At 38.2% G+C, this 25,334-nt stretch overlaps 1 protein-coding gene across 1 annotated transcript in view; it reads right to left on the reverse strand.

Annotated features, from left to right (window-relative positions):
- Positions 1-25,334, reverse strand: part of lama4 (laminin, alpha 4) — a 106,561-nt gene that overhangs the window by 71,892 nt on the left and 9,335 nt on the right. The window contains exons 2-5 of the mRNA XM_057823020.1: positions 7,298-7,399; positions 6,788-6,915; positions 4,215-4,295; positions 556-770 (exon numbers count right to left, since the gene is read on the reverse strand). Of these exons, the coding sequence (XP_057679003.1) occupies positions 556-770; positions 4,215-4,295; positions 6,788-6,915; positions 7,298-7,399 (526 nt within the window). The remainder of the gene's footprint in view (positions 1-555; positions 771-4,214; positions 4,296-6,787; positions 6,916-7,297; positions 7,400-25,334) is intronic.

A 25,334-nucleotide genomic window follows, 5' to 3' on the forward strand; every position in this document is an offset into this window, starting at 1 on the left:
ATTATAACTCGATTAATTCGTTCCACTGCCCAAAAACCTAGATTTGTGAAGAAGAAACACTGCTCTTACACTGAAAAAAAGTAAAAATTGGCTTAATTTAAAAAATATTGGCATATTAATCACAACTAAAATTTTACTGCTAATACAATGTAAAAAAATTAATTTATTTACAGAAATATTTATCTATTTACATTGTATTTATTTATTGTATTTTTTTTTTAAATATTTATTCACATTGTATTAGCACTAAAATTATAGGTGTGATTGATTAGCCAATATTTTTTAAATGCTTAGTTTTTTCAGTGTAAGAGCTAATGCTAAGGCTAATCAATAGTAACTTGAGTATTGTTTTCACCAAATACATTTTTACTTGTGCTTGAGTACATTTTTTGGGATGACTACTTTTACTTGAGTAATTTTATTTTGAAGTAACGCTACTCTTCCTTGAGTAATTTTTTTGGCTATCCTACCCCCCGCTGATCTCTGTGTGAACATTTACATGTACCCCGTCAACCCGCCCCTTACACAAACACATACACACACACAAACACACACCTCTGCAGTTCTTTGCACCAATGGCATCGCCATAGAAACCCTGTGCACACCTCTCGCAATTCGGCCCGGCAGTGTTGCCCCAGCAGTGCTGGCAGTGGCCGGTGACGTTGTGGCACCAATTAAAGATTAGATTTGGGTCAGAGTTGCCATTACAGTCACATTGCTTGCAGGAACCACCAATTTTCATTGGCATGCCATAGTAACCAGGAGCGCACCTGGATAGAGAAAAACACAGTTATTTCAATCAAGCAAAAAGGAAACCTTTGGTTCAGATTCAGTTCTCTTGTTTTTGTTCTGTGGTTATCCAAACAGTTTTAAATACTGTATTGAACTTGTTTTCTGTTAAGTTCATACTACTTGATCATGGAACTAGTAACTTTGAAACCCCCTGATGGCAGAAATCCTATTGAATGAAATCTGAATTCCTATTATATATGATTTTTTATCAATTTTTTTAGGCTTTACTCATAATATAAGAATGTTAAAAATAGTTTCACCAAATGTGTTTCGTGGTTAATGGCAATGGCAATGATTAATGGGAACCCAAACCTGCCGCAATAAGTGATGTACCACGAAGTAGCACCACCGTGTGGTTGTTCAATGTATTTATTCAGATTTATCATTGAAAAGGGATACATATAAGACGTTTTGCCACTTTTTTTCCAAAGTATAATTTCAAAAAAACTTTCATGTATATGCTGTATATATTTTAATAAATGGTTTTTAAGCTTCTCAAATGTAATAAATATGACAATATTTAAACATGTTACTGTCCCGCTGATAAAAGTAGACGCCCAATACAATTAAGAAAAAAATAAATATGCTTCATTGAGTGAGTCCACTCAAATCCGCTCAAGCTGCTGACTTACTCACAATGAGTTGCTACAGCAACTGTTTAACAAGTTAAACGATGTTGCTTACAAGCGTCTCTGGCAAGATCAAACCTTAAAGCTTGAGTTATACTCCTGCGTTGCGGTGACAGCGAAGTGATTACGGCGTCAATGAGCATTCGATAGTTCTGCGGTGAGGGAACGCGTTGCTCTGTAATTCACCGCCAAGCCACTAGAGGGGTGTGGCGTTATGTTTGTACAGTTTTGGGGCATGCTTGTTGACTTCCGCTAGTCTAGTTTAACGGAGAAAAAATAAGCAATGCAAAATGGAACGCTTGAATGTAAATCTTCTGCTCATCAACATTGAATAAATGTTGATCATTCAAATGTCGAGGGGCAGGCGACACAGAAGACTGTTTCGAGGCGGTCTGGCCGACTTTTGATGCCGCACAGAGAGTTCTAGACTCGGGTGGAGACGGCTAACTGTGGCGGCTAGCTTCAAACTAGCATCGAGCACTGCGTCCAAGGTCTGCAAAGCCCTCCAGCCCGATTTGTTTCCCGTGTCCTACAACCAGCCAGTGGGAAGCCATAGCAGATTTCTGGCGTCTATGGAACTTCCCAAACTGCGTTGGGAGCCTTGATTTTAACGTTATCAGAAAAAGCACCGAGGCACTCTCAATCAGTGATGATGTATCGTGTGTGAACTGTCAGTTATTGAAAATTAAAGATCAAAACAACTCTTTTGACACCAAACCTGTGCTTTTTTGTTCATATACTTGAAGTGTGACACGTAAGTAAGTCACAGACTCACAGCAAACATATGTACACAATAAAAGATGATGTGCACCAACCAAAAATACGACATAAAGTGATACAAAGTTGGCAGTTTTGGACCGACTGGGTCACCGCTTCGTGTGGCCTCTCGATTCCGAACACACACGTCTCGGTGGTTCTTCCATTTTTTTTTTCAATCGCCGACCTTGCCATTTGGCAATCATAATAATGTATTGACGAGACTTGCTCTTCGATGATACTCCCGTCGGCTTGGTCCATTTTTGCGTGTAGAAAAATGGCGGTGATTTCACGCTGAACCGGGAACAACAGTCTGAGGGAACCAATCACAGTCCATTTCCGCCTCGTCATATGCGTTGACGTGACGCTAGGCTGACGCTAGGGTTTGAAAAATCAATAGGACCGCATCAGGCTACGGCGCAGGGTCGTAAATCGGGTCTTCCTTGACAGCGCAGGTCTGACGCGGAAGTATAACTCGGCCTTCAGTGTCTGTCAATCATCATTAACTTTAATAAGCAACTCCAGTGCTCTGCCAGACCAAGAAAAGTGGCAGGACTAAGAGTGAGGGACTACGTGATCGGATCGGGACAGCTCTATAAAATACGGCATTTATTTTTTTATTGAAAAAAAATCCGCGGTGGACAGAGGGCGTGAAATTTGAAGCGCGAAGTAGCGAGGGATCACTGTATAATACCATGTTTAACCAATACTGATCCATATATAAAGCGCACTGGATTTATTAGGCGCACTGTTGGATTTTGAGGAATTTGAAGGCTTTTAGGGCGGAAAATACGGTGTATATATTTTTTAATTATCGATCATTATTTTATGATTTCGGTGATTTTCACACTATAAGCTGCTACTTTTTTCCCTCATTTTGAATCCTGCGGTTTATAGTCCAAGCAACTTCTTTTGACTTATCTCACCGATGCTCTGGTTCCATACCGCCCCAACAGAACACTCCGCTCTCAGAATGCAGGTCTACTGGTAGGTCCCAGGGTTTCTAAAAGTACTGTCAGAGCTAGAGCCTTTAGCCACCAAGCCCATGTTTTATGGAATCAGCTTCCAGCTAATATTAAAGAGCCGAGACAGTCTGCACATTTAAGATTAGATTAAAAACGTTCCTATTCGACAAAGCTTATGGTCAGGCTAGTTGAAGTCGGAGTAGACACAGTTTAGTCTAAGCTGCAGTAGAAGCTGTAATGCTGGGGGAAGTACAGCCACTGAGTTCTGTCTCCTTTTTCTCACTCTACCTACCACTTGTCTTACTTTATTTCTATTTTCCAATGTTAATATCTAGTTGTCTAGTCTCTTCATCACTAGTCACCCGGTGTCCCCTTTCCCCCCTCCCCTCTGGGGAGGGGCTATTTTTCAGCTGCAGCCTCCTGACTGTCCGGACCCCTGGCTGGATGGACGTCCTCGTTGCTACCCCCGTCTCATCTGGCTAGATGGACCTCTTCTTGTTCCTTTACTCCACTGCATCTTTACGGACTGTAACTTCGCCTGCTAATTCCCATTAGCAGTCCTGGGGCTTCCTGTCTATCTGTCCTGGGAGTGGATCTCTCCTGACTGTGGTACTCCCCAAGGTTTCTCATTTTCTCCCAAAGACTCTGGAGTTTTTGGAGTTTTTCCTTGCCGACATGGAGGGTCTAAGGATGGGGGATACCCAGGACTTGAACTTTATTTATTCATCTTTGTTGCTTCATTTGCTGTTTCTGATTGTGTATCATATTGCCTCTGCAAAGCCCTTTGAGGCAATCTTGTTGTGATTCAGGGCTATACAAATAAAATTGAATTGAATTGAATTGAATTGAATTGAATTGAATTGAATTGAATTGAATTTGATAAAGGATGTCAAGAGGAATCAAGCTAAATATCAGGAGCATGACGCCTTTATAAATATCATACAAAATAATGAATTTAAAAGGCTATAAGTGATATGTTGGGGAAAAAAGTGGCAAAACGTTTTAGTTTTTGACCATCCTGGATAAGTTAACTGTTGAATATTTTGTCATTATAATCCTGTCCAAGACTCACCTCTCACAGGTATGTCCAGCATAACCCTCTTTGCACTTGCACCGTTGAGTGTCACCTTGCTTATCACAATAGAGTGCAAAACTGTCCAGAGAAAGACAGGTAACATTACTATTTGAAATTTTCTTGAACATGCAAAACATTCAGTTTAAGCAGGGGTGTCAAACTCATTTCAGTTCGAGGACCACATTCATGGCAAATATATTTAATGTGGAGCGGACCAGTTTCATTTTTGGCAAATAAGTTAACTACCTGGCTTCCATTGAGGGTGCTTGACGTTCAATCCCCACGTCAGATGCAATGCATTGAGAAAATATGGCATTTGTTTGTGCTATGTTTGTGCTTGTTTGTGCCGAAAAGTATTTTGTTTGAGCTGCTATTGTTATTGAGATGCTTTCTTTAGATCAATCTGAGGTCAACCAGCCCTCCATTTTTATTAAAAATTGTGTCAATCGTTTGTGCTACGTTTGTGCTGTAAAAAAAAATTTGATTGTTCTGGTACCGTTTTTGAGATATTGAGATATTAATTTCGAGTGATGACGTCACGTAGCCTCCCATTTATTTCAAAATGGACTGGAAATTGTGCCATGCATTTATACTACGTTTGTGCTGTAAAAAAATTTCGTTCGTGCTGCTATCCATTTTGGGATTTTGAGATATTAATCAGTCAAGTCATGACGTGACTCGCAGCCCACAATTTAATGCAAAATGCACCCGAAGGGGTGCCATTCGTGTGTGCTACATTTGTGCTAGTTATTGGGGCACCCCTCTTTTATTGAGAGAGTTGGTATGCTTCGTCAGCTGCGACGGAAGGACTGCAACTGACGTCATCACTCGAAATTAATTTCTGAGTATCTCAAAAACGCTAGCAGCACAAATATTTTTTTTACAGCACAAATGAGCACAAACACAGCATAAACAAATGGCACAATTTCGGGTCAATTTTGAAAAATAAAAAATAAAAAAAATAGTTTATTGCACAAACCAGCACAATCGTACCACAAACGATTGACACCATTGTTACCCATTTTTAATCAAATTAATCAGACTGACCTAGAAAAGAATTGTTTATACCCCAAAAGATAGTTATTGGCACTGAAATATGAGTACTCACAGTACTCCTCCCAGTTTAAGTCAATTGGACATCTACTGTTGTCGATGGAAGCCAAACAGTTCATTTTGGGTCACTTCTTTGTAATTTTAGGGTCCCTACGGATCACTTCCTGTATATCTTGGCCTTCTTGGGGTATCTCAGTGTCACTTCCTGTACATTTTTAGGATCGTTTACGGTTAATTTTAGGGCATATCTGAGCCACTTCCTGTTCTTTGGTCACTTCCTGTTGATTTCAGGTCACTTCCTGTTGTTTTCAGGACATTTTTGGTTAATTCATTGGCTGCCATTGACATAGCTGGATGTCAATTAATTTTTGACAGGCAGGGGGCAAATGAACAAATGTGACTGGGGACACGTAGTGAGCAAAGTGCAGAAATGTACAAATCTTTGGTTTTACAGCGTCAATGTCAAAATAAATGCATGCGATTCTGTATGTACAGCAGTGTTGTTTTCGTCAACAATGACAATAACAAAATAAAATCATTGACAAGAATTTTTTTAGCATGACTATAATGAGCCTGGCCTGGGAAACTATAACATAACGAGACGTATGCCAGTTTTCATCTGACAAGACGAAAACGATACAAAAATGCTACATTGTTTCTGTCATATGTTCACAATGCGTAACATTTTCATATTCTACGTGGAGTACGCCAGTTTGCATCGTAGCAGTGAACTCATGTGAGATGTGCTGCCCCTCTCCCTCACTCTCCTCACCAGAGTTTGAGATGTATCGCAATCCTGTGCTCCATCTTGCTTGTTTGGAAACACGGGAAGATGTGTTTTCTTATCTTGGCAAGAAAGTATATGCAATGTTGCTTTAGTCTTTAAAGGTCTGTGCTGAGTGATCATCAGATGCTAAATGTAACTCCTAGCATTAGCATAACATTGGCGTCCGCGTTAACAATAGCTTCAGAATGGCAAGGGTCCTCTTAAAACACTAGCAAGTCTAAAGCAGACCCATTTTGCTTTTCTGGTCATTACGTCGAGAGGATGGTAAATGCTGGAACATTTTTTTTTTTATATACAGTTCGTGGCTTCTGGGTTGGTTTAACTGAAAATAATGTGCTGCTTTTCCTGCTGAGTGTGTATTTTTATGACAAAGTTGGCAATCTGTTCTCGTCTATGTTCATTCGAAATTGTTGGAAACCTTTATTTATTTTAGAACTAAAACATTTGAATTTTCCCGACAAAAACATTTTGAGTAACTGTCGACTAAAACTGGAGGAAATTTGTATGAGATTTCTTCAACTAAAACTAAATGAAGACGAACAAATTTTGAAATGACTAAAATATGACTAAGACTAATTAGTATTTTAGCCAAAAAGACTAAGACAAAAATTAAAAGGGTTGCCAAAAACAACATTGATGTACAGTATGAATGAGCTTCTGTCAGTTAGAATAACCTGGGGGGAAGCGTGCATTTGACACCCCTGTGTTTGAGGAAAGAGAACAGGCATACTTATTTGACGGGACAGAGAGAGGACAGGCGCAGGGTTGGCAGCTATGGGTTCCGACCAGACTAAGTGTCGGCATGTAGCCATCTTCGCACATTTCACAGAAATCACCCATACTGTGATCCCTGCAATTCTGAAAGAGGCGAAGTGCAACATAATTGACTACTTTAAATTTACAATGAACATCTGTGAACTGTTTTCTGAACACGTTTGAATTTCATAGACATGACCAATAATAGGTCACAGCTATCCCTCCTAAGACAGGAGTAGCTATTTCTGCCCTGATGAAAACAATGTCAACAGTACTGAATATAAACAAGGGGCCTAAATCTATCAGCTCATTCCTGTTGCAAAAAAACAACAACTTCAATGTAAATGCAAAGTTTTCTGCAAAAATTTCACAACAATATAAAATGCAGCATTCGAAAAGTTCAGATTCCGTGTTTTAGTAAACACAACATTTATAGAAATGTAATGTAATCCCATTTTACTGATAATATGTAAGATTAACTTACAAAGCAAATGCCAGTGATGTCCTCACAGTGATCTGCATGGCCTTTACAGTTACAGGGCAGGCATGTGTTTCGCTCACTAAGGAAAAATCCCTTAGCGCACACCTGTGGAGTGCACAAAAATATTAGAATTACAACAATCTTTTTCGCCAACTTTATTAGAAACAAGCATTGAACTTGTCTCTGATATCTACAGCATATGCCGTGGCCCGTGGTGTAGTGTTTGGTATGTTGTGGAAAATCATCCACATTTACCTACCGTAATTTTCAGACTATAAGCCACTACTTTTTTTTCCTTCATTTTGAGTCCTGTGGCTTATGTTGATTTATTTGGGTTAATAGGTAACACTTTATTTGACAGCGGTGTCATAACACTGTCATAAAACCGTCATAATTATGACACGATCATGGGCCTTACTGAATGTCATAGAATACAATACAATAAAACTCCATTAATGTCCAACTTGGATTTTTTACATCCATTCAAACACTAACACTAAATGATATATGTTATAAGCATTCATTAATGCTCAGGACAGTGTCATGTCATAATTATGATTGTTTTATGGCACCACAGTCAAATAAAGTGTTACCAAATACCATAACTACCAAGTAATGAAACAACTGGAACAGTAACTGAAGAAATGATAATGATTTATAATAGCACAAAACATGAATTGTGATTCTGTAGCGCTGCAATGCATGCTAGGAGGCATGTTGGACAACAACAGTGTTGATAGCAGGTGGCAGCAGAGGTTGACTGTCTCCCACAAAGGAGCAGTGATGGCCAAATAAAGCTTCTTGACGCAATGAAGCTTTGCAGCCAATTGGTTCAAAGCTTCATGATGGTTTATTTGGTCTTATGGCAGTCGCATGATGCCGCGGTCAAATAAAGTGTTACCGGTTGATATCTTTTGCATATCTTTTGAATTTTTCATAATAAAGTGAGGACAGCTTAGGTTTATAGTCCAGTGCGGCTTATCTCTGAACAAATTCCGTTTTCGTGCCAAATTTGGTGGGTAGCGGCTTATAGTCAGGTGTGCCTTATAGTGCGAAAATTACGGTAATTGATGTAAAAATGTATTCTGAAAATAAATGCGCAAATGTGCCGTTGCCGAGTGTCTGTGCTATCCAATGGTCTGAAATCATGCAATACCCTTCCACAGGGCTGTCAACAGACTTGCAGGGGCCCGGGGACAAAAGACCATTACAGGAGCCCCCCACCCAACCCCTGCCACCGGCTTGTCACGTCAACATACGCAGTACTTTTAACGCTTTGCAAGTAGTGACACTTTTCAAATTATTTAATTTGAGATGGACAGTTACATTTAACAGACCGTAATGTGATGTGACACAATATAAACAAACAATTTCCATTTATTGTCCCATGTAGGCTACAATACAATATAACTGAGAGTGCTATGCCTACCTGCTAAGCATCAAAACAGTACAACAAAACATCCTGTGCCTGCCCCCTCCACATCCCTGGGGTTATCAAGCCCTCAAACAGCAAAGTCATTTATAACATCAGTGAAATCCAGTTTTTGAGCAAGCTCACGCTCAATGGAGAACATGGCTAGGTTGTTAAGCCTGCCCTGTGATATGGTGGAGTGTAGGTAGTTTATTATTTTCATTTTACTGAAGGCTCGCTCTCCTCCAGCTACAGTCACTGGCAAAGACAAGAAAATGCGTAGCAGTGTGCTAAGTGTGTGCACGTGTGTAACACTGTGCTTTGTATTAGCATTTGCTATAATACACAGTGGGTTGTAAACCCATGATGAATCCAGTCACCGGACCCAAATCTGTTCAGCCTCACGCACCTGCTCCCCACGGACTAACATATATCCCTGATCTTCCATCACCTTCTATCTCCTCGGCTCAACGCAGGCAGCATGTCATGTCATAGCCAGTGTTGTCAGTAACGCGTTACTTACACGTTACTGTAATCTGATTACTTTCTTCAGTAGCGAGTAATCTAACGCGTTCATTTTTCCAAGCCAGTAATCCGATTAAAGTTAGTTTCCCTAGTGCCTGTGCGTTACTATTTTGTTTTTGCCTCATAATGTACAGTGCTGCTCGAAAGTTTGTGAACCCCACAGCGATGGTCAGATTTTTTGTAAAAAAAACTAAAATAACCTTATTAAATGTTAAGTTATACCCAAATCCACAATACTGACATTCCAAATAATGGACTGAAGCAAAAGAAATAGTTATATTGTCATTCTTTATTTAACAAAAGTGGTTGATTTAAGAAAAACTCAGATATCATGTGTGCAAAAGTATGTGAACCCCTTCAGTTAATAGGATATTGCGCCTCCTTTTGCAGAGATTACCTCAACCAAACGGTTTCTGTAGTGACTAATCAGCCTCTCACATCTACTTTGGGGGATTTTTGCCCATTCTTCCTTGCAGAACGCAGTCAGTTGAGAGAGGTTTGATGGGCGTCTGGCATGAACTGCTCGCTTGAGGTCCCGCCACAGCATTTCAATGGGATTTAGGTCAGGACTTTGACTGGGCCAGTCCAGAACACGAATCTTCTTCTTTTTCAGCCATTCCTTGGTTGTATTGCTGGAATGCTTTGGATCATTATCATGTTGCATGATCCACCTTCTGCCAAGCTTTAACTTCAAAACAGATGACGTCAGGTTATGTTCTAGGATTTGACAATATTCCTCAGAATTCATGATTCCCTGGACTATGTGGAGTTGTCCAGGTCCTGAGGATGAAAAACAAGCCCAGATCTTGACATTCCCACCTCCATGCTTCACTGTTGGGAGAAGGTTCTTTTGGTGGTATGCAGTGTTGACTTTTCGCCAGACATGGCGGTTTTGGTTGTGACCAAACAGTTCAATTTTGCACCTACATCAGTTGATGAAAACTCTTTTTAATTTAGTCTCGACAACACAACTGTTAAAAAAACAAAAAAAAACTACTGAATTGATTGATTAGGAAATCAGGTTGAAATAATAGAAAATTCCAAAATGTTGAGGGGGTTCACAAACTTTTGAGCAGCACTGTATGTAGAATGAAGAATACTGTAGTCATGTACGAAGAGCATTTCTCATCGGGGGAAAAAAAAAACGGGTCATGTGTATTACGATGCTGTTTGAGGCTGTCTGCTACGGCGGTCAACAACATAGCATTCTGACGAGGCAGCGAGGCTACCAGTGAAAGGCAGGATATATACCGCAAATGGATGCCTTTGCTCACTGGAAATACAGCCATTACTTCACATTTCTGTCCAGTAAGGATGACAAAAAAATCTCTGTGCGTTGCAAACTTTACGCTGGCTGAAAAAGACTGTCGGCTGCTAAAAACTCTACATCCAATTCAACAAGGAAGCACTTGGAATTACACTTGGACAATGCGCCAAAACTTGAAACAAAGCCTACAGGTGACAAGACATCCAGCACTTCTACAGTTTGTAACTAGCCTTTATGCACATTTTATTGTCAGTGTTTGTAAACATAGGCGGGGTTTTACTTTTGTGGGGCTGGGAGCAAAGCATGTTGATGACTGAAACAAAAGTCAAAAGTTTGGACACACCTAAACATTTTTACATTTTATACATTTTCCCTACTATTGTGAATCCTCTCTGAATACATCAAAACGCTGAACGAACATATGGAATGGCAAAAAAAGTGAAATAACTGAAAATGGGTTTTATATTCTACATTCTTCAAAGTGTCCACCTTTGAGGTGTCGCCAAACCTTTGGCCAATAATGTATATATATACATATATATGTACAGTATATGTATATAAAACTGTTCAAGCTCAGTTGTTGTTGTTTGTGTTTGAAAGCTTAGGTTTACAGAAATTCTAAATACCCATCTTGCCTCCACAGGTGTAGTCTTGGCTTAGCAAAGCAAAAGATCTCAAAGTCTCTTAGGTGCTAGTCACATGATCTGCTCGAAAAATGATTTTGACCCATTATGAAATACTTTGTAGGATTCTTGTTCATTTCAATAATTTTTGTTGTTTGTTTTATTGCTTTGCAACTTTCATAGACAATATTTTAACAGCTATGTCTTTATTTTAAAGGGGAAGTTCAGAATTTTTGACATTAGGCTTTATCTTGGGAGTTAGCGGGGGTTTATTTAGTCGTTGGGGTTGAAATCAACTCCATCGACTAATTAAACCCCCGCTAACTCAGAGATTAAGCATTATGTGAAAAATTCAATTACATGCGATGACATTTTTTGTTGTCATTTTTATGTTGAGGCAGCAAAAGGAGAAAAATTGGTAAAATAACTGATAAGTTACTTTTAAAGTAACTTAGTTACTTTGATAATAAAGTAATCGGTAAAGTAACTAGATTACTTGTTGAGGTGTAATCAGTAATCAGTAATTAAATTACTTTTTTAAGTAATCTGTGACAACATTGGTCATAGCGCAGCTCAATAGGCTACAAGGTGACAGACTCGAACCGGGCTTTGGTCATGGTGATCGCGAATGTAAAATGTTCAGTGTTAGCGACTGTTTGTTGTTCACTTATCAACATCACTGTCCACAGCCAACTCTAGCCCTAATTCTCTGGCTTCTTGTCCCCCTTTTAAAAACAATATTTTGTTGTTCACCTCTTTGATCTTCATCTCTTCTTTTTTTTTCTTTTCTTTCCTGCACACCCGATTCATGACGACTAGCCATGTTTAGAGTTTATAACAATGAAAGATTTTAATTTTCAGCTTCAGGGCACGTACGCCTTAAGTGCGCCAGAGCGGGGTCAAACCATTCTGTGCTAAGACAGAAGGGGTGGGGGGAGCGTTGAGCAAAAAAAAAGGAAAAAATATATATACTGAAATATTTAATATGTTAAAGTTTTTAAGTATATGTATCGAGTAGAACATAATATTTAATCAGACAATGATTTAAATTAAAAAAAAAAGAAATATGTGAATGTAAAGTAAAATAAATTAAGGGTCATTCAGGGGCCCCCATGGTCCTGAGGCCCGGGATAATATAACCGGTTGCCCCTCACCCCCCACTGTCGACGGATTTGTCCTTCCATATCAGTAGGCGTCAATAGGTAGCTAATTACTTTGTTTAGTCATGCAGAAGAGGTAAGAGGTTTTTTTTTAAAAGAAAAGATGCTAACTCAGAGCTAGACACATGACAAAATTCATTGAATGGCGGTCAAGAGGATGCAAAGACTGTTTCCTGTCAAAGAGTCTCTTGATTGAGGCACAATGCAAATCATTTACTGGGATTTACAGTAGACTAAAGAAGAATTGAACATCGCGGGATTAACTTCCTTTGGGGATGCAGTGATACGTACTCCAAAACAGAAAGCCCAGGTGTCACACTGATTGTGTAAAAACATGACTATAAAAAATGTGTTTCTTTGTGTTTGTTTGATTCTTATTCAATACACAACTTTATATAGTTAATATGCGCTACAGAAATTTCATTTTTTACATTTTTTTGCTGGTGCTGTCTTGAGATTTTTTAAATGAAAAAGGTGTGTCGTGGCTCATTAAACACTGATTGATCTAGAGTATTACAACAAACATGCCACTATAAAGAAAGTACGTTTCAGACGTAACATGAGCACAGAACCATTTAGCCATGAAAATGGAGACGTATTGAAACACTCTACAAGAAAAGGACAACACTGCTTAAAATCCTCTTGTCTATTCCTATAATCAACTCTGATATAGTAACTTTGCTACTTTGTGATACACTAGTCATTACATTTTTCCTCTTTATTTTACATATTAGGTTTGACTTAATTTTTGCTAGAAATAGGCACAGTTACACCAATAAGATTTTGCAACAATAATCACATGACTCCTTTATACCAATCAAATGTAACAATAGTCAAACGATCATACACAAGTTTGCGGTCAGAAGTCCTATGATAATCACGTGCCAGCTCTAAAATACCATAAAAATATAAACTATTTTACATAAAGCGGTGCCGTCAACATTACTCAAAAGCACGGGTTCCAACCTCTCTCCCAGTATTTGGCAGCCATGGAACACGGAAAACCGGAGATATGATTGTTTGAATTTCATGGTGGGAAATATGTGTTTAGCACTAGAGGGCACTCATGCTCTTTGGACGGGTAATGTTTCATTTGTGTACATTTTTCTATTCGGGATGTAATGTATAATACATAAGGATGGAACCTTTTAGCCATGAAAATAAAAAAGTACTGCAAAGGCACTGAGGAATGATAGCTGTGTAACTCTTAAATAGAAGACTACGGCAACTCATGCAGTTGTTACGCAATATAAAGTTATAGTAGTATGAAATACTGATTAACACATGGGTAAAGATTTGCTGCGTTCAGACCAAAGTTAAACGGTCAAGCAAAAACGCCTTGTTTGTCATCAAATGCAGCTTTGTGTTCACACAGATCTTACATCGCCCATAGTCAAATCCGTGAACCCAAACAACTCCAGGTTCACGTAACGTAAAAATAAGGACAGCAATGTAATGGATCCAGGTTGTATCTATGCTTCAGGTTACAATGTTGATGTGCTGAATGTTGTGTTTTCTGGGCTGTCCCCAAATGTCTGACTGGAGAGAGAGAGGGACAAGATGGCGAATTGGTTTTGTTTTTGTTTTGTTGACATTGGCAACAGCCGACTGAAGTTGCGTTCAATGCTTTCTGTTGCAAATAAACCATTGAAAACTCTAACGAAGCTGGTGTTGTCATTGTGGACGCTACAGTGATATAACAACTTTAAAATTTCATAAATCTATGACTTTTTTTTCCCTTCAATCTCCTAATATTATGCCCAAAGCAGTATGTGCAGTGGTGTACATAGCTCCCACAGCCTCCTCTCCTTCATCTCCATCCACCTCTCAGCACTAATGTTAAGTACAGAAACTTTTTTTTTTTTTTTAATTATTATAACTTTCAGCTAAATATTGACTTTAACGACTTTTTTGCTTGCTTGATTTCTTGCTTGGAGCCCCAAGAGACCCAAGCAATGTCAAGCATGCAGTCTAACAAGGTCATATGAGGTAATGTAATACAATAGTCACGCTGATGTCAATGGATCAGAAGCAAACAGGCAGATTCAAGGACAAAGAGTTATATTAGAAGCAGCTAAGGATGTTGTAGATGTTATACACTATATAGAACAAGTACAATGATGGCTAAGGTAAAATGACAAAGCATAAATAAATTCAATGAGAATATAATTTGGATATTGAATTGACTTCTCCTGGGCAATCAATTCCACTGCACTAGTTGAGAAGCGACTCAACATGAACCTACTGATGACCTGGTACCAGTCAGCCATTGCGATCTTGCTGACCTATGCTGTGTTAGTGTGGCACTCAAGCAGCACAGAAAAGGGGCAAGGAACATTGTAAAAGACTACACAGAATACAGCTTATATCTTTTTAGCCTGTTGCACTCCAGCAGGTGCTACAGAGCCATACCAGCCAAGAAAAATTAAAAAAAAAAAACACTGACAGATTCTTTCCAAGAGCTGTCGCCATTCTCATGTTTGCACTGAAATGCTACTGTCATTGCACTGCTAATGCCACAACATTGTCACGATTCGCACAAAATTATGTTTTCAGACATCTGTCTCAATCTGGGTACTGCATAATCTGGGTACAGCATATGCAATATTTGCACAGTTACATTATAGCATTTTTGCACTGTTACATCATTATCTGTTACATGAATATCACAATAGGTAAGCCGTCTGCCTCCTTGTCTGAGTACTGTAAATTATCATGTACACACTGTTGCACTCTGTTATATTACTACTACATCACCAATTGCTGCAAATCACTTATTTGCTTTATTCCCAATCTGTGTCGACTAACCTGTGTTTTTTTTGGGCGTTATTGTATTTCTGCTTTTGTTTTATCTGGTGCACGTTATGGCGACGCTTTAAATGTCATTGTACTATGTACAATGACATTAAAGGCTTTCTATTCTATTCTATTATATTCTATATTTGCAAATAAATTATTTCAGGAAGCTTCAGAATTGGAATTTATAAGGAATTTACTTAGCTGCGACTGGAAAAAACTTGAATTTCTGATGATGATGATGATGATGATAAAAAACCATTAACGGGGAAAATGGAATCAAGAAATATACCGTAATATTCGGACTATAAGCCGCTACTTTTCTTCCTCGTTTTGAATCCTGCGTCTTATGTTATGTTCCAGTGCGGCTTATTTGTTACTTTTTGGGTTACACTTTATTTGACAGCGGCGTCATAAGACTGTCATAAGACCGTTATAATTATGACATGACACTTTCATGGGCATTAATGAATGGTTATGACAAATGTCGTTAAGTGTCATTCGGCACATTTCGGCATTCGGCATTTTGTCACTAACTGCATTTATGTCCAGCTCGGATCTTTTACATCCATTCAAAAGTGAGAATGACAGTAAATGACATCTGTCATAAGCATTCATTAATGCTCATGACTAGGGTTGGGCATCGAGCATCGATGGAATCCAGGACCAACACTCCGATTGTCCCGGAACCGTTCGAATTTTTAAATTTCAATTCCATGTTTTGATGCCCTGACCGCCGATCGGAAAAAATAGCTGCCGAACACAACGAAGAAGAAGCCACATGAAGCGTGTGTTTGTGTAATGCAACTTCATTTCAACCATGGACACGGTGCGTCAGCGCTTCAAAGTTTGGCTCAACTTCACAAAGAATGGATGGATGGAGGGATGGATGGATGGATGGATGGATGGATGGATGGATGGATGGATGGATGGATGGATGGATGGATGGATGGATGGATGGATGGATGGATGGATGGATGGATGGATGGATGGATGGATGGATGGATGGATGGATGGATGGATGGATGGATGGATGGATGGAGTGAGGGAGGGAGGGTGTGAGGAAGGGAGGGACGGTTGGAATAGTAGGAGAATAAGTCGTAATATTACGTCGGGCTAATGCAGCAATATATAAGCAGCTACGTACTTTACGCAGCACGTTGCCACCTCGGTTAAAATCAAGCATCTTTTGTTTTAGAATCAGTTTTACAAATAAGGAAATCCTCAAAATTTTGCCTCATCAACATCGAATTAAGATCAACAGAAGAATTTATATTAATGCTTCATTGTAGCTCCCAGGTAAGGTACATGTATGCAAAGTGTGTGGCGGCTCACAGCTACCTTACCCCTACGTAATTTTTGCTACTTTTTCTCGCTTTCCCATATTTATGCGTTCAAGCTTCATATACACTCAGTAAACATGTGTTCTTCACTGCAGGAGACACTATCTGTCCAGAACGCTCACACTAACTGCCTGAGAAGTCATATATGATCATTTTCCTCAACAAAAACTGTTTGTGATTTTATACTTTACTATACTTTACTGTTTTGTTTGTTTGTTTGTTTGTTTGTTTGTTTGTTTGTTTGTTTGTTTGTTTGTTTGTTTGTTTGTTTGTTAGTTTGTTTAATATTCTTCACCAGGTTAGCCCATTAGTGGGAGCTCAATAACATGTCAAAATGCCTGCAGCATAAGACACTCAAAGATATAGGCAAAAGAATATATGTAAATGTTTTCTCCGTGAGCTTTTGAAAAATAAACATCTTCGTGAAAGTGCACTCCTGTGGAAAAAAACTTCATTATATTCAAGTTCAAAGACTGATATTTATATATACGTTAAAGTTTAACTTCAGTCGTAGGTTTTAAATCATAAGTTAAGTTATATAAGTTCTCTTTTTGGGGTAAATATCCTATAATAGAGTGAGGAGAGCTGCGGCTTATCTATGAACACATGCCACTTTCGTGTCAAATTTGGTGGGTGGTGGCTTATAGTCAGAAAATGACGGTACATATGTAAGATAAAAAAAGAGTGATTAACGTGAATATGTTCAGAAGTTCATAAATAAATGCAAAGTTCTTACAAATTTTGAACTGCAAACATAATAGCATTCTCTCATTGGTTGCTGGTAAAAAATGTTTAATTGAAAAGGTCTTTGTATTCAACACATTTTCTAGAACAGTGGTTCTTAACCAGGGATCGCTTTTTTTTTTTTTTTTTGCTTTTTTTTTTAAAATGTATATATTTATTTTATTTTATGAGGATTTGATGTGGAGGTTCAGAACATCTGAACATGTTAGGCTACTTATTTCCTCATAATTTAAAACTCTATGTTTGTCTTATATTTAAAATATATTCCATTTCAATATGCATAATATAAGAGTCATTTGTACTTGCTTTTTTTTTTGTTTGTTTTTCTTTTTTGTTAATATATGTTACTTATATCTTTATTATTTAGAAAAAAAAAAAAAAAAAGAAATAAGTCAATGTGTACATTTTCTTCAATTTAAAGTGCATCCTATGTTGTAAAGTATTAAAATTGAGGTGTTACATTTAGATGTAAGGAACTGGGGGAAATAAAATTTAGGAGATGGAGGTTTGGGTTACTGGTGTTTTAGTTAACGTTTATTTTACACATCTTTGAAAAGATACAATTTTAATAAACAGTCAGTTCCTCATTTATGCCTCATTACAGTAAGTGTAATGCAGTAGCCTAATACAGTGCCTTGCAAAAGTATTCGGCCCCCTTGAATCTTGCAACCTTTCGCCACATTTCAGGCTTCAAACATAAAGATATGAAATGTAATTTTTTTGTCAAGAATCAACAACAAGTGGGACACAATCGTGAAGTGGAACAACATTTATTGGATAATTTAAACTTTTTTAACAAATAAAAAACTGAAAAGTGGGGCGTGCAATATTATTCGGCCCCCTTGCGTTAATACTTTGTAGCGCCACCTTTTGCTCCAATTACAGCTGCAAGTCACTTGGGGTATGTTTCTATCAGTTTTGCACATTGAGAGACTGACATTCTTGCCCATTCTTCCTTGCAAAACAGCTCGAGCTCAGTGAGGTTGGATGGAGAGTGTTTGTGAACAGCAGTCTTCAGCTCTTTCCACAGATTCTCCATTGGATTCAGGTCTGGACTTTGACTTGGCCATTCTAACACCTGGATACGTTTATTTTTTAACCATTCCATTGTAGATGTGGCTTTATGTTTTGGATCATTGTCCTGTTGGAAGATAAATCTCCGTCCCAGTCTCAGGTCTTGTGCAGATACCAACAGGTTTTCTTCCAGAATGTTCCTGTATTTGGCTGCATCCATCTTCCCGTCAATTTTAACCATCTTCCATGTCCCTGTTGAAGAAAAGCAGGCCCAAACCATGATGCTGCCACCACCATGTTTGACAGTGGGGATGGTGTGTTCAGGGTGATGAGCTGTGTTGCTTTTACGCCAAACATATCGTTTTGCATTGTGGCCAAAAAGTTCAATTTTGGTTTCATCTGACCAGAGCACCTTCTTCCACATGTTTGGTGTGTCTCCCAGGTGGCTTGTGGCAAACTTTAAACCAGACTTTTTATGGATATCTTTGAGAAATGGCTTTCTTCTTGTCACTCTTCCATAAAGGCCAGATTTGTGCAGTCTACGACTGATTGTTGTCCTATGGACAGACTCTCCCACCTCAGCTGTAGATCTCTGCAGTTCATCCAGAGTGATCATGGGCCTCTTGGCTGCATCTCTGATCAGTTTTCTCCTTGTTTGAGAAGAAAGTTTGGAAGGACGGCCGGGTCTTGGTAGATTTGCAGTGGTCTGATGCTCCTTCCATTTCAATATGATGGCTTGCACAGTGCTCCTTGAGATGTTTAAAGCTTGGGAAATCTTTTTGTATCCAAATCCGGCTTTAAACTTCTCCACAACAGTATCTCGGACCTGCCTGGTGTGTTCCTTGGTTTTCATAATGCTCTCTGCACTTTAAACAGAACCCTGAGACTATCACAGAGCAGGTGCATTTATATGGAGACTTGATTACACACAGGTGGACTCTATTTATCATCATCGGTCATTTAGGACTACATTGGATCATTCAGAGATCCTAACTGAACTTCTGGAGTGAGTTTGCTGCACTGAAAGTAAAGGGGCCGAATAATATTGCACGCCCCACTTTTCAGTTTTTTATTTGTTAAAAAAGTTTAAATTATCCAATAAATGTTGTTCCACTTCACAATTGTGTCCCACTTGTTGTTGATTCTTGACAAAAAAAATTACATTTCATATCTTTATGTTTGAAGCCTGAAATGTGGCGAAAGGTTGCAAGATTCAAGGGGGCCGAATACTTTTGCAAGGCACTGTACATGTGTAAAACCTGTTGTGTTTTATTGTGTGTTATAGATTTAACTGTTCCAAAAGCTGTTTTCTATGCATTTCGGTTGTTTTAGGAAGATTTGACAATCCCCCACTGGAGAAAAAAAAATCTGGCTTTGTGGCGACCTATATGTCAGGGAGAAATTCTAGCCATATGTGGAAATTTGAATGTATGCTTCAAATGTCAAATTCCTCATGCCCATCTAACCATTAATCACGTTTGGAACAGAGTATCTCTTGTTTACCATTTCTATAGTCCGTCCGGCTTAGACCTTGGCTCTTTGACCACAGTATGACGCGTCAAACAGCTGCGGTGCTTACACTGTAAAGAATGCATGGGAAGGGGGTTGAAGTGCTCATAAGCGATGGAGCAGATGGTCATCTGTACTCACACATGATCCAAGTCCAGATTTTAAGTTACATTGGAGACGTATCAGAGTTCCCATAAAATTATCATTATTATTTACTCTCTGGTGAAAAATACACGGTTTTATTGAAAATATTGTGCTGTACAGTATAAATGTAGTCTTTTTCATACAGAAAACACAACTATTAATGTTAATAAGTTACACTTAGGCAAAAAATCTGGGATTGGTTTGTTGAGTGAGTTTCCCAGCTTCCAGCCACCACCTTCAATGACTACCTGTGGCCTTCACACCATTGGCCATGAAGTACTGTACCCAAAGGGTGCTGCGAAATACTATAACAAATGACTTTAAAATGATAGCAAACCCTATTTTGGACATAACTCCATACAAAAAGTGACAGAAAAGGCTTAATAATGAAATTATATCTTAATTAGTCTTCCTTTTTCAGCTGTGTCAGCCGCACCCACTACAAAAATGTCCCATCAGAAGATGATGTCACATCCAGAATGAGCTGCAGATTTTGGCGGTCTGCTAGCATGGTGACCGGAAGGCTTTGTTATTCTCTTGTTGACGTGTGATCGTTTTGTCAAGATTACTGGTGCACGATAATTATTGGTCCGATAATTATCGGTCTGATAATAGGAATTATGACGTCATCCCAATAAATCCAATAACATTAATAGGACCGATAATATGTACTGTGCTGGCTTTACAGTTTACGTTTTGATTAAAAATGGCTAAAAATAAGTCACATCATCACTCGAAATTAATATCCCAACACCTCCATTTACTGCAGAATGGACCTGAAGTGGTGCCATTCGTTTGTGCTACGTTTGCGCTAGTTGCTGGGACACCCCTCTGTTATTGAGAGAGTTGGTACGTTTCATCAGCCCCGACGGAGGTGCTGCAATTGAAGTTGTCACTCAAAATTAATATCTCAATATCTATAAAACGATAGCAGCACAAACAAAAAATTTTACAGCACAAACGAGCACAAACAATACATGAACAAATGGCACCATTTTGTGTCAATTTTGTAATAAATGGTGGGCTGCGTGACAACATCCCTCGAAAATGGTATCTCAATATCTCAAAAATGCTAGCAGCACAAACGAAAAAATTTACTGCACAAACCAGTACAAATGTAGTACAAACGATACAAACCATTTTTAGCCATTTTTACTCAAAATTGGGGGCTGTTTGACCTGAGCTTGACAGATAAAATAATTGTTAATATCATACAAAAAAATTTTTAGCACAAACGAGCACACACATTTTTCTTTAAATTTGTATCTGATGGGGGGCCAATTTCACGGAGGTCAATCTGGATGGTTAATTTTGTCTTTGGCTCTGAGCTCATGCCACTATTTCAAAAGATAATTTGAAATGTGGACTTATCAGAACACAGCACACATTTCCACTTTATGTCAGTTCATCGCAAATTAGCTTCTGCCCAAAAAAAACATTTCTGGGTGTAGTTAATTTCATACAAAACCTTTACTTAGTATGATCAGGATTTAGCTTGCATTTGAACATTGTTGTGACAAACTTTGTATAATTTAATGTACCTATTTCCTTGCAATATCACAACATACTACTCAGCAGATTGGAACCGTGGGTAGGGCACACTAACACTGTTCTTCAGTGGTACACAGCTTCTTTACATGATAGGGATTTCTTTGTGTCAATCGGAAACCATGAATCAGAAGCATGTTGTGTTTAGCGGCCCTTTTAATTTTCAGACTTTTTAGACCAAAATACTTATTAGTCTTAGTCATATTTTAGTCATCTCAAAATGTGTCTGTCTGTATCTCGTTTTTGTTGACGAAAACTCAAGACTACACTGCAAAAACACACTCCCTTAAAATTTGTTAAATCCTCTTGTTTTCAGTGTAATTCTAAGACAAATAAGTGAAATAATCTGCCAGTGCTTAAAGTAAATTTCACTCACTTTGATTTCTTGAAATAAGAAAAATAGCCAGCTGAAAATAAGCTTAACAGACTTATTTTAAGCAATAGATTAATATATCTAATCTTTAAAAAGCCTGTTTGTGAGAAATGTTCTTGATTCAAGAATAGATATTGTTCACAACATTACTTTAAAGCAATTTTTTCTTGATTTAGGTGAAAAATGACCAACTTTGACATATAAAATAAAAACAAATAGTAATATTTACTTTAAGTAGATTAATCTGACACAATTATCTGTTAACTAGTCTTTAACACTCAAATCAAGATGGAGAAAATTACTTGACTAGATTTAACAAAAATGATCTGATTAAGATGTGATAAATTTGCAGTGTAATTTCGTCTAGTTTTAGGCGACGTTTACTAAAAATGTTTTCGTCTGTAAAACAAAAATTAAAAATTACTCTAAACCCTGAAATAAAGAAATAAAGGTTTGTGACACAACCTGACACTGCTACGATGCAAGCTCACTACACATAAAATGTCACATTGTGAACATCTGACGGAAACTATTGCGCATTTTCGTCTTGTTCTCGTCTCGTCAGACGAAAACTGGCATTAGGTTTGTTATGTTTTAGTCCACCGAAACACGTTTTTACCTCGTGTTCGTCGACAAAATATTTTCGTTATCTTCATCATTGACGAAAACAACAGTGGTTGGAATGAACCAAATTCACATGTGGGGTTCCTCAATGGTCAATTCTCGGACCACTTTTACTTAAGAGCTACCGTAATTTCTGGACTATAAGGCGCACCTGATTATAAGCCGCCACCCACCAAATTTGACAAGAAAACGGCATTTGTTCATAGATAAGCCGCACTGGACAATAAGCCGCAGCTGTCCTCCCTGTATTATGGGATATGTACACAAAAAGATATTAACCGGTAACACTTTATTGGACAGCGGCATCATAAGACTAAATGAACCACCATGAAGCTTTGAACCAATTGGCTGCAAAGCTTAATTGCTTCAAGAAGCTTCGTTTGGCTATTACTGCTCCCATGGGGGAGACAGTCAACCTCTGTTGCCACCTGCTGTCAACACTGTTGTTGTACAACATGCCTCCTAGCATGCATTGCAGCACTACACATGTAATTAATAGGGCTGTCAAAATTATCGCGTTAACGGGCGGTAATTAATGTTTTTTGATTAATGACGTTAAAATATTTGAAGCAATTAACGCACATGCCCCGCTCAAACAGATTAAAATGACAGTTCAGTGTCATGTGCACTTGTTACTTGTGTTTTTTTTTAGTTTTGTCGCCCTCTACTGGCGCTTGGGGGCAACTGATTTTCTGGGCTTCAGCACCATGAGAATTGTGTAATTATTGACATCAACAATGGCGAGCTACTAGTTTATTTTTTGATTGAAAATTTTACAAATTTGATTAAAACGAAAACATTAAAAGGGGTTTTAATATAAAATTTCAATAACTTGTACTAACATTTACCTTTTAAGAACTACAAGTCTTTCTATCCATGGATCGCTTTAACAGAATGTTAATGTTAATGCCATCTTGTTCATTTATTGTTATAATAAACAAATACAGTACTTATGTACAGTATGTTGAATGTATATATCCGTCCTGTGTCTTATCTTTCCATTTCAACAATAATTTACAGAAAAATATGGCATATTTTATAGATGGTTTGAATTGCGATTAATTGCGATTAATTTTTAAGCTGTGATTAACTCGATTAAAAATTTGAATCGTTTGACAGCCCTAGTAGATAACAATTAAAATTCATTGGCTGTTCTAAATATTTCTTCAGTTAAACATCCAGTTGTTTCATTAAGTGGTATTTGGTCACACTTTTATTTGACAGTGGCGCCATAAAACCATCATAATTATGACATGGCGCTGCTATTAGAATTAATGAATGCTTATGACAGATGTCATTTTGTGTCATCCAGCAAATTATCTCACTTTTGAATCGATGTAAAAGATCCGAGCTGGACACAAATGGAGTGTTGGTAACAAAATGTTCCGGATGATACTTAATGACATTCATTCATGTCCATGATAGTGTCATAATCATGTCATAATTATGACGGTCTTGTGGCAGTTTTATGACACTGCTGTCCCAAATAAATCAATATCAAAGCCGCACTGGACCATAAGCCTCAGGATTCAAAATTAGGGGGAAAAGTAGCGGTTTATAGTCCGAAAATTACGGAATATGGTTCCTCTTACTCAGATGATGGAACAGTATGGCATCTCCTACCACACCTATGCAGATGGCACACAACTCTACATTTCAGTGTGGTCAAAATTAAAGCCCACGACCTGCTGGCTTGACATCCTCCCTTCAAACTTTTTCAAAACTGTTTTTCATTGCATAGCCCCAGACATTTTCAGATTATAAATACTTCTCTCCAAACAGGAGAGTTCCCACAGACTTTAAAAACTGCAGTAATAAAACCTCTTCTAAAAAATCCTAATCTAAATGCCTCAACTATTAATAAATATAGGCCAATATCAAATCTGACATTCCTGGGGAAAATTATTGAGAGGGTTGTGTTCGAACAGATCCAGGTTTTTGTGATGCAAAACAATCTTTTTAACTCATTTCGGCCACAACACAGCACCAAGACCGTGCTTATCAAAGTCCTAAATGATATTCGTCAGAATACCGATGTAGGCATATCATCTGTTCTGCTACTATTGGATCTCAGCGCCACATTCGACACAGTTGATCACAACATACTACTCAGCAGATTGGAACAGTGGGCAGGACTTACTGACACTGTTCTTCAGTTGTTTACATCTCATTTACATGACAGGGATTTCTTTGTGTCAATCAAAAACCATCAGTCAGAACGAACCAAATTCACGAGTGGAGTCCCTCAAGGGTCCATTCTTGGACCACTCTTATTTAACATCTAAATGTTTCCCTCAGATTATGGAACAGTGCGACATCTCCTATCACACCTATGTAGATGACACACAACTCTACATTTTAGTGTCCCAGCATGAATATAGTCCCTTAGTCTCCCTGAGTAAATGCATTCATCAAATCAATGAATAGATGTGACAGAATTTTCTCCAGCTAAATGTGGGGAAGACAGAGATGATCTTTTTTGGGCTCAAAAAGGAAAGGTCAAAGATCAGCGCGCACCTTAGCACGATGTTTATTACAGCTACAAATCAAGTCAGAAATCTTGGTGTAATTATTGACTCAGACCTAAAATTTGACAGCCCACTAAAGTTCGTCACTAAATCTGCCAATTACCACCTATAAAACATCGCAAGAACTCAGGGGCTTCTATCTAAGCAAGACATAGGAAAACACTCATTCATTTTTAGTAGATTAGAATATTGCAATGCTATATTTATGGGTCTTAATAAAAATTCAGTCAGGAAGCTGCAGCTAGTACAGGATGCTGCTGCCAATGTCCTTACAAATACAAGGAGACTGGACTATATTAAACCGGTTCTGAAATCGTTGCACTAGCTTCCAGTGAGTCAAAGGATAGACTATAAAATCGTACAAAACACTTAATGGGCTTAGAGGAAAATACATGCTTGATTTTTTTGACCCCTATGAAGCATCTAGACCC

Source organism: Corythoichthys intestinalis, chromosome 19 (genome assembly GCF_030265065.1).
Source record: "Corythoichthys intestinalis isolate RoL2023-P3 chromosome 19, ASM3026506v1, whole genome shotgun sequence".
NCBI lineage: Eukaryota > Metazoa > Chordata > Actinopteri > Syngnathiformes > Syngnathidae > Corythoichthys > Corythoichthys intestinalis.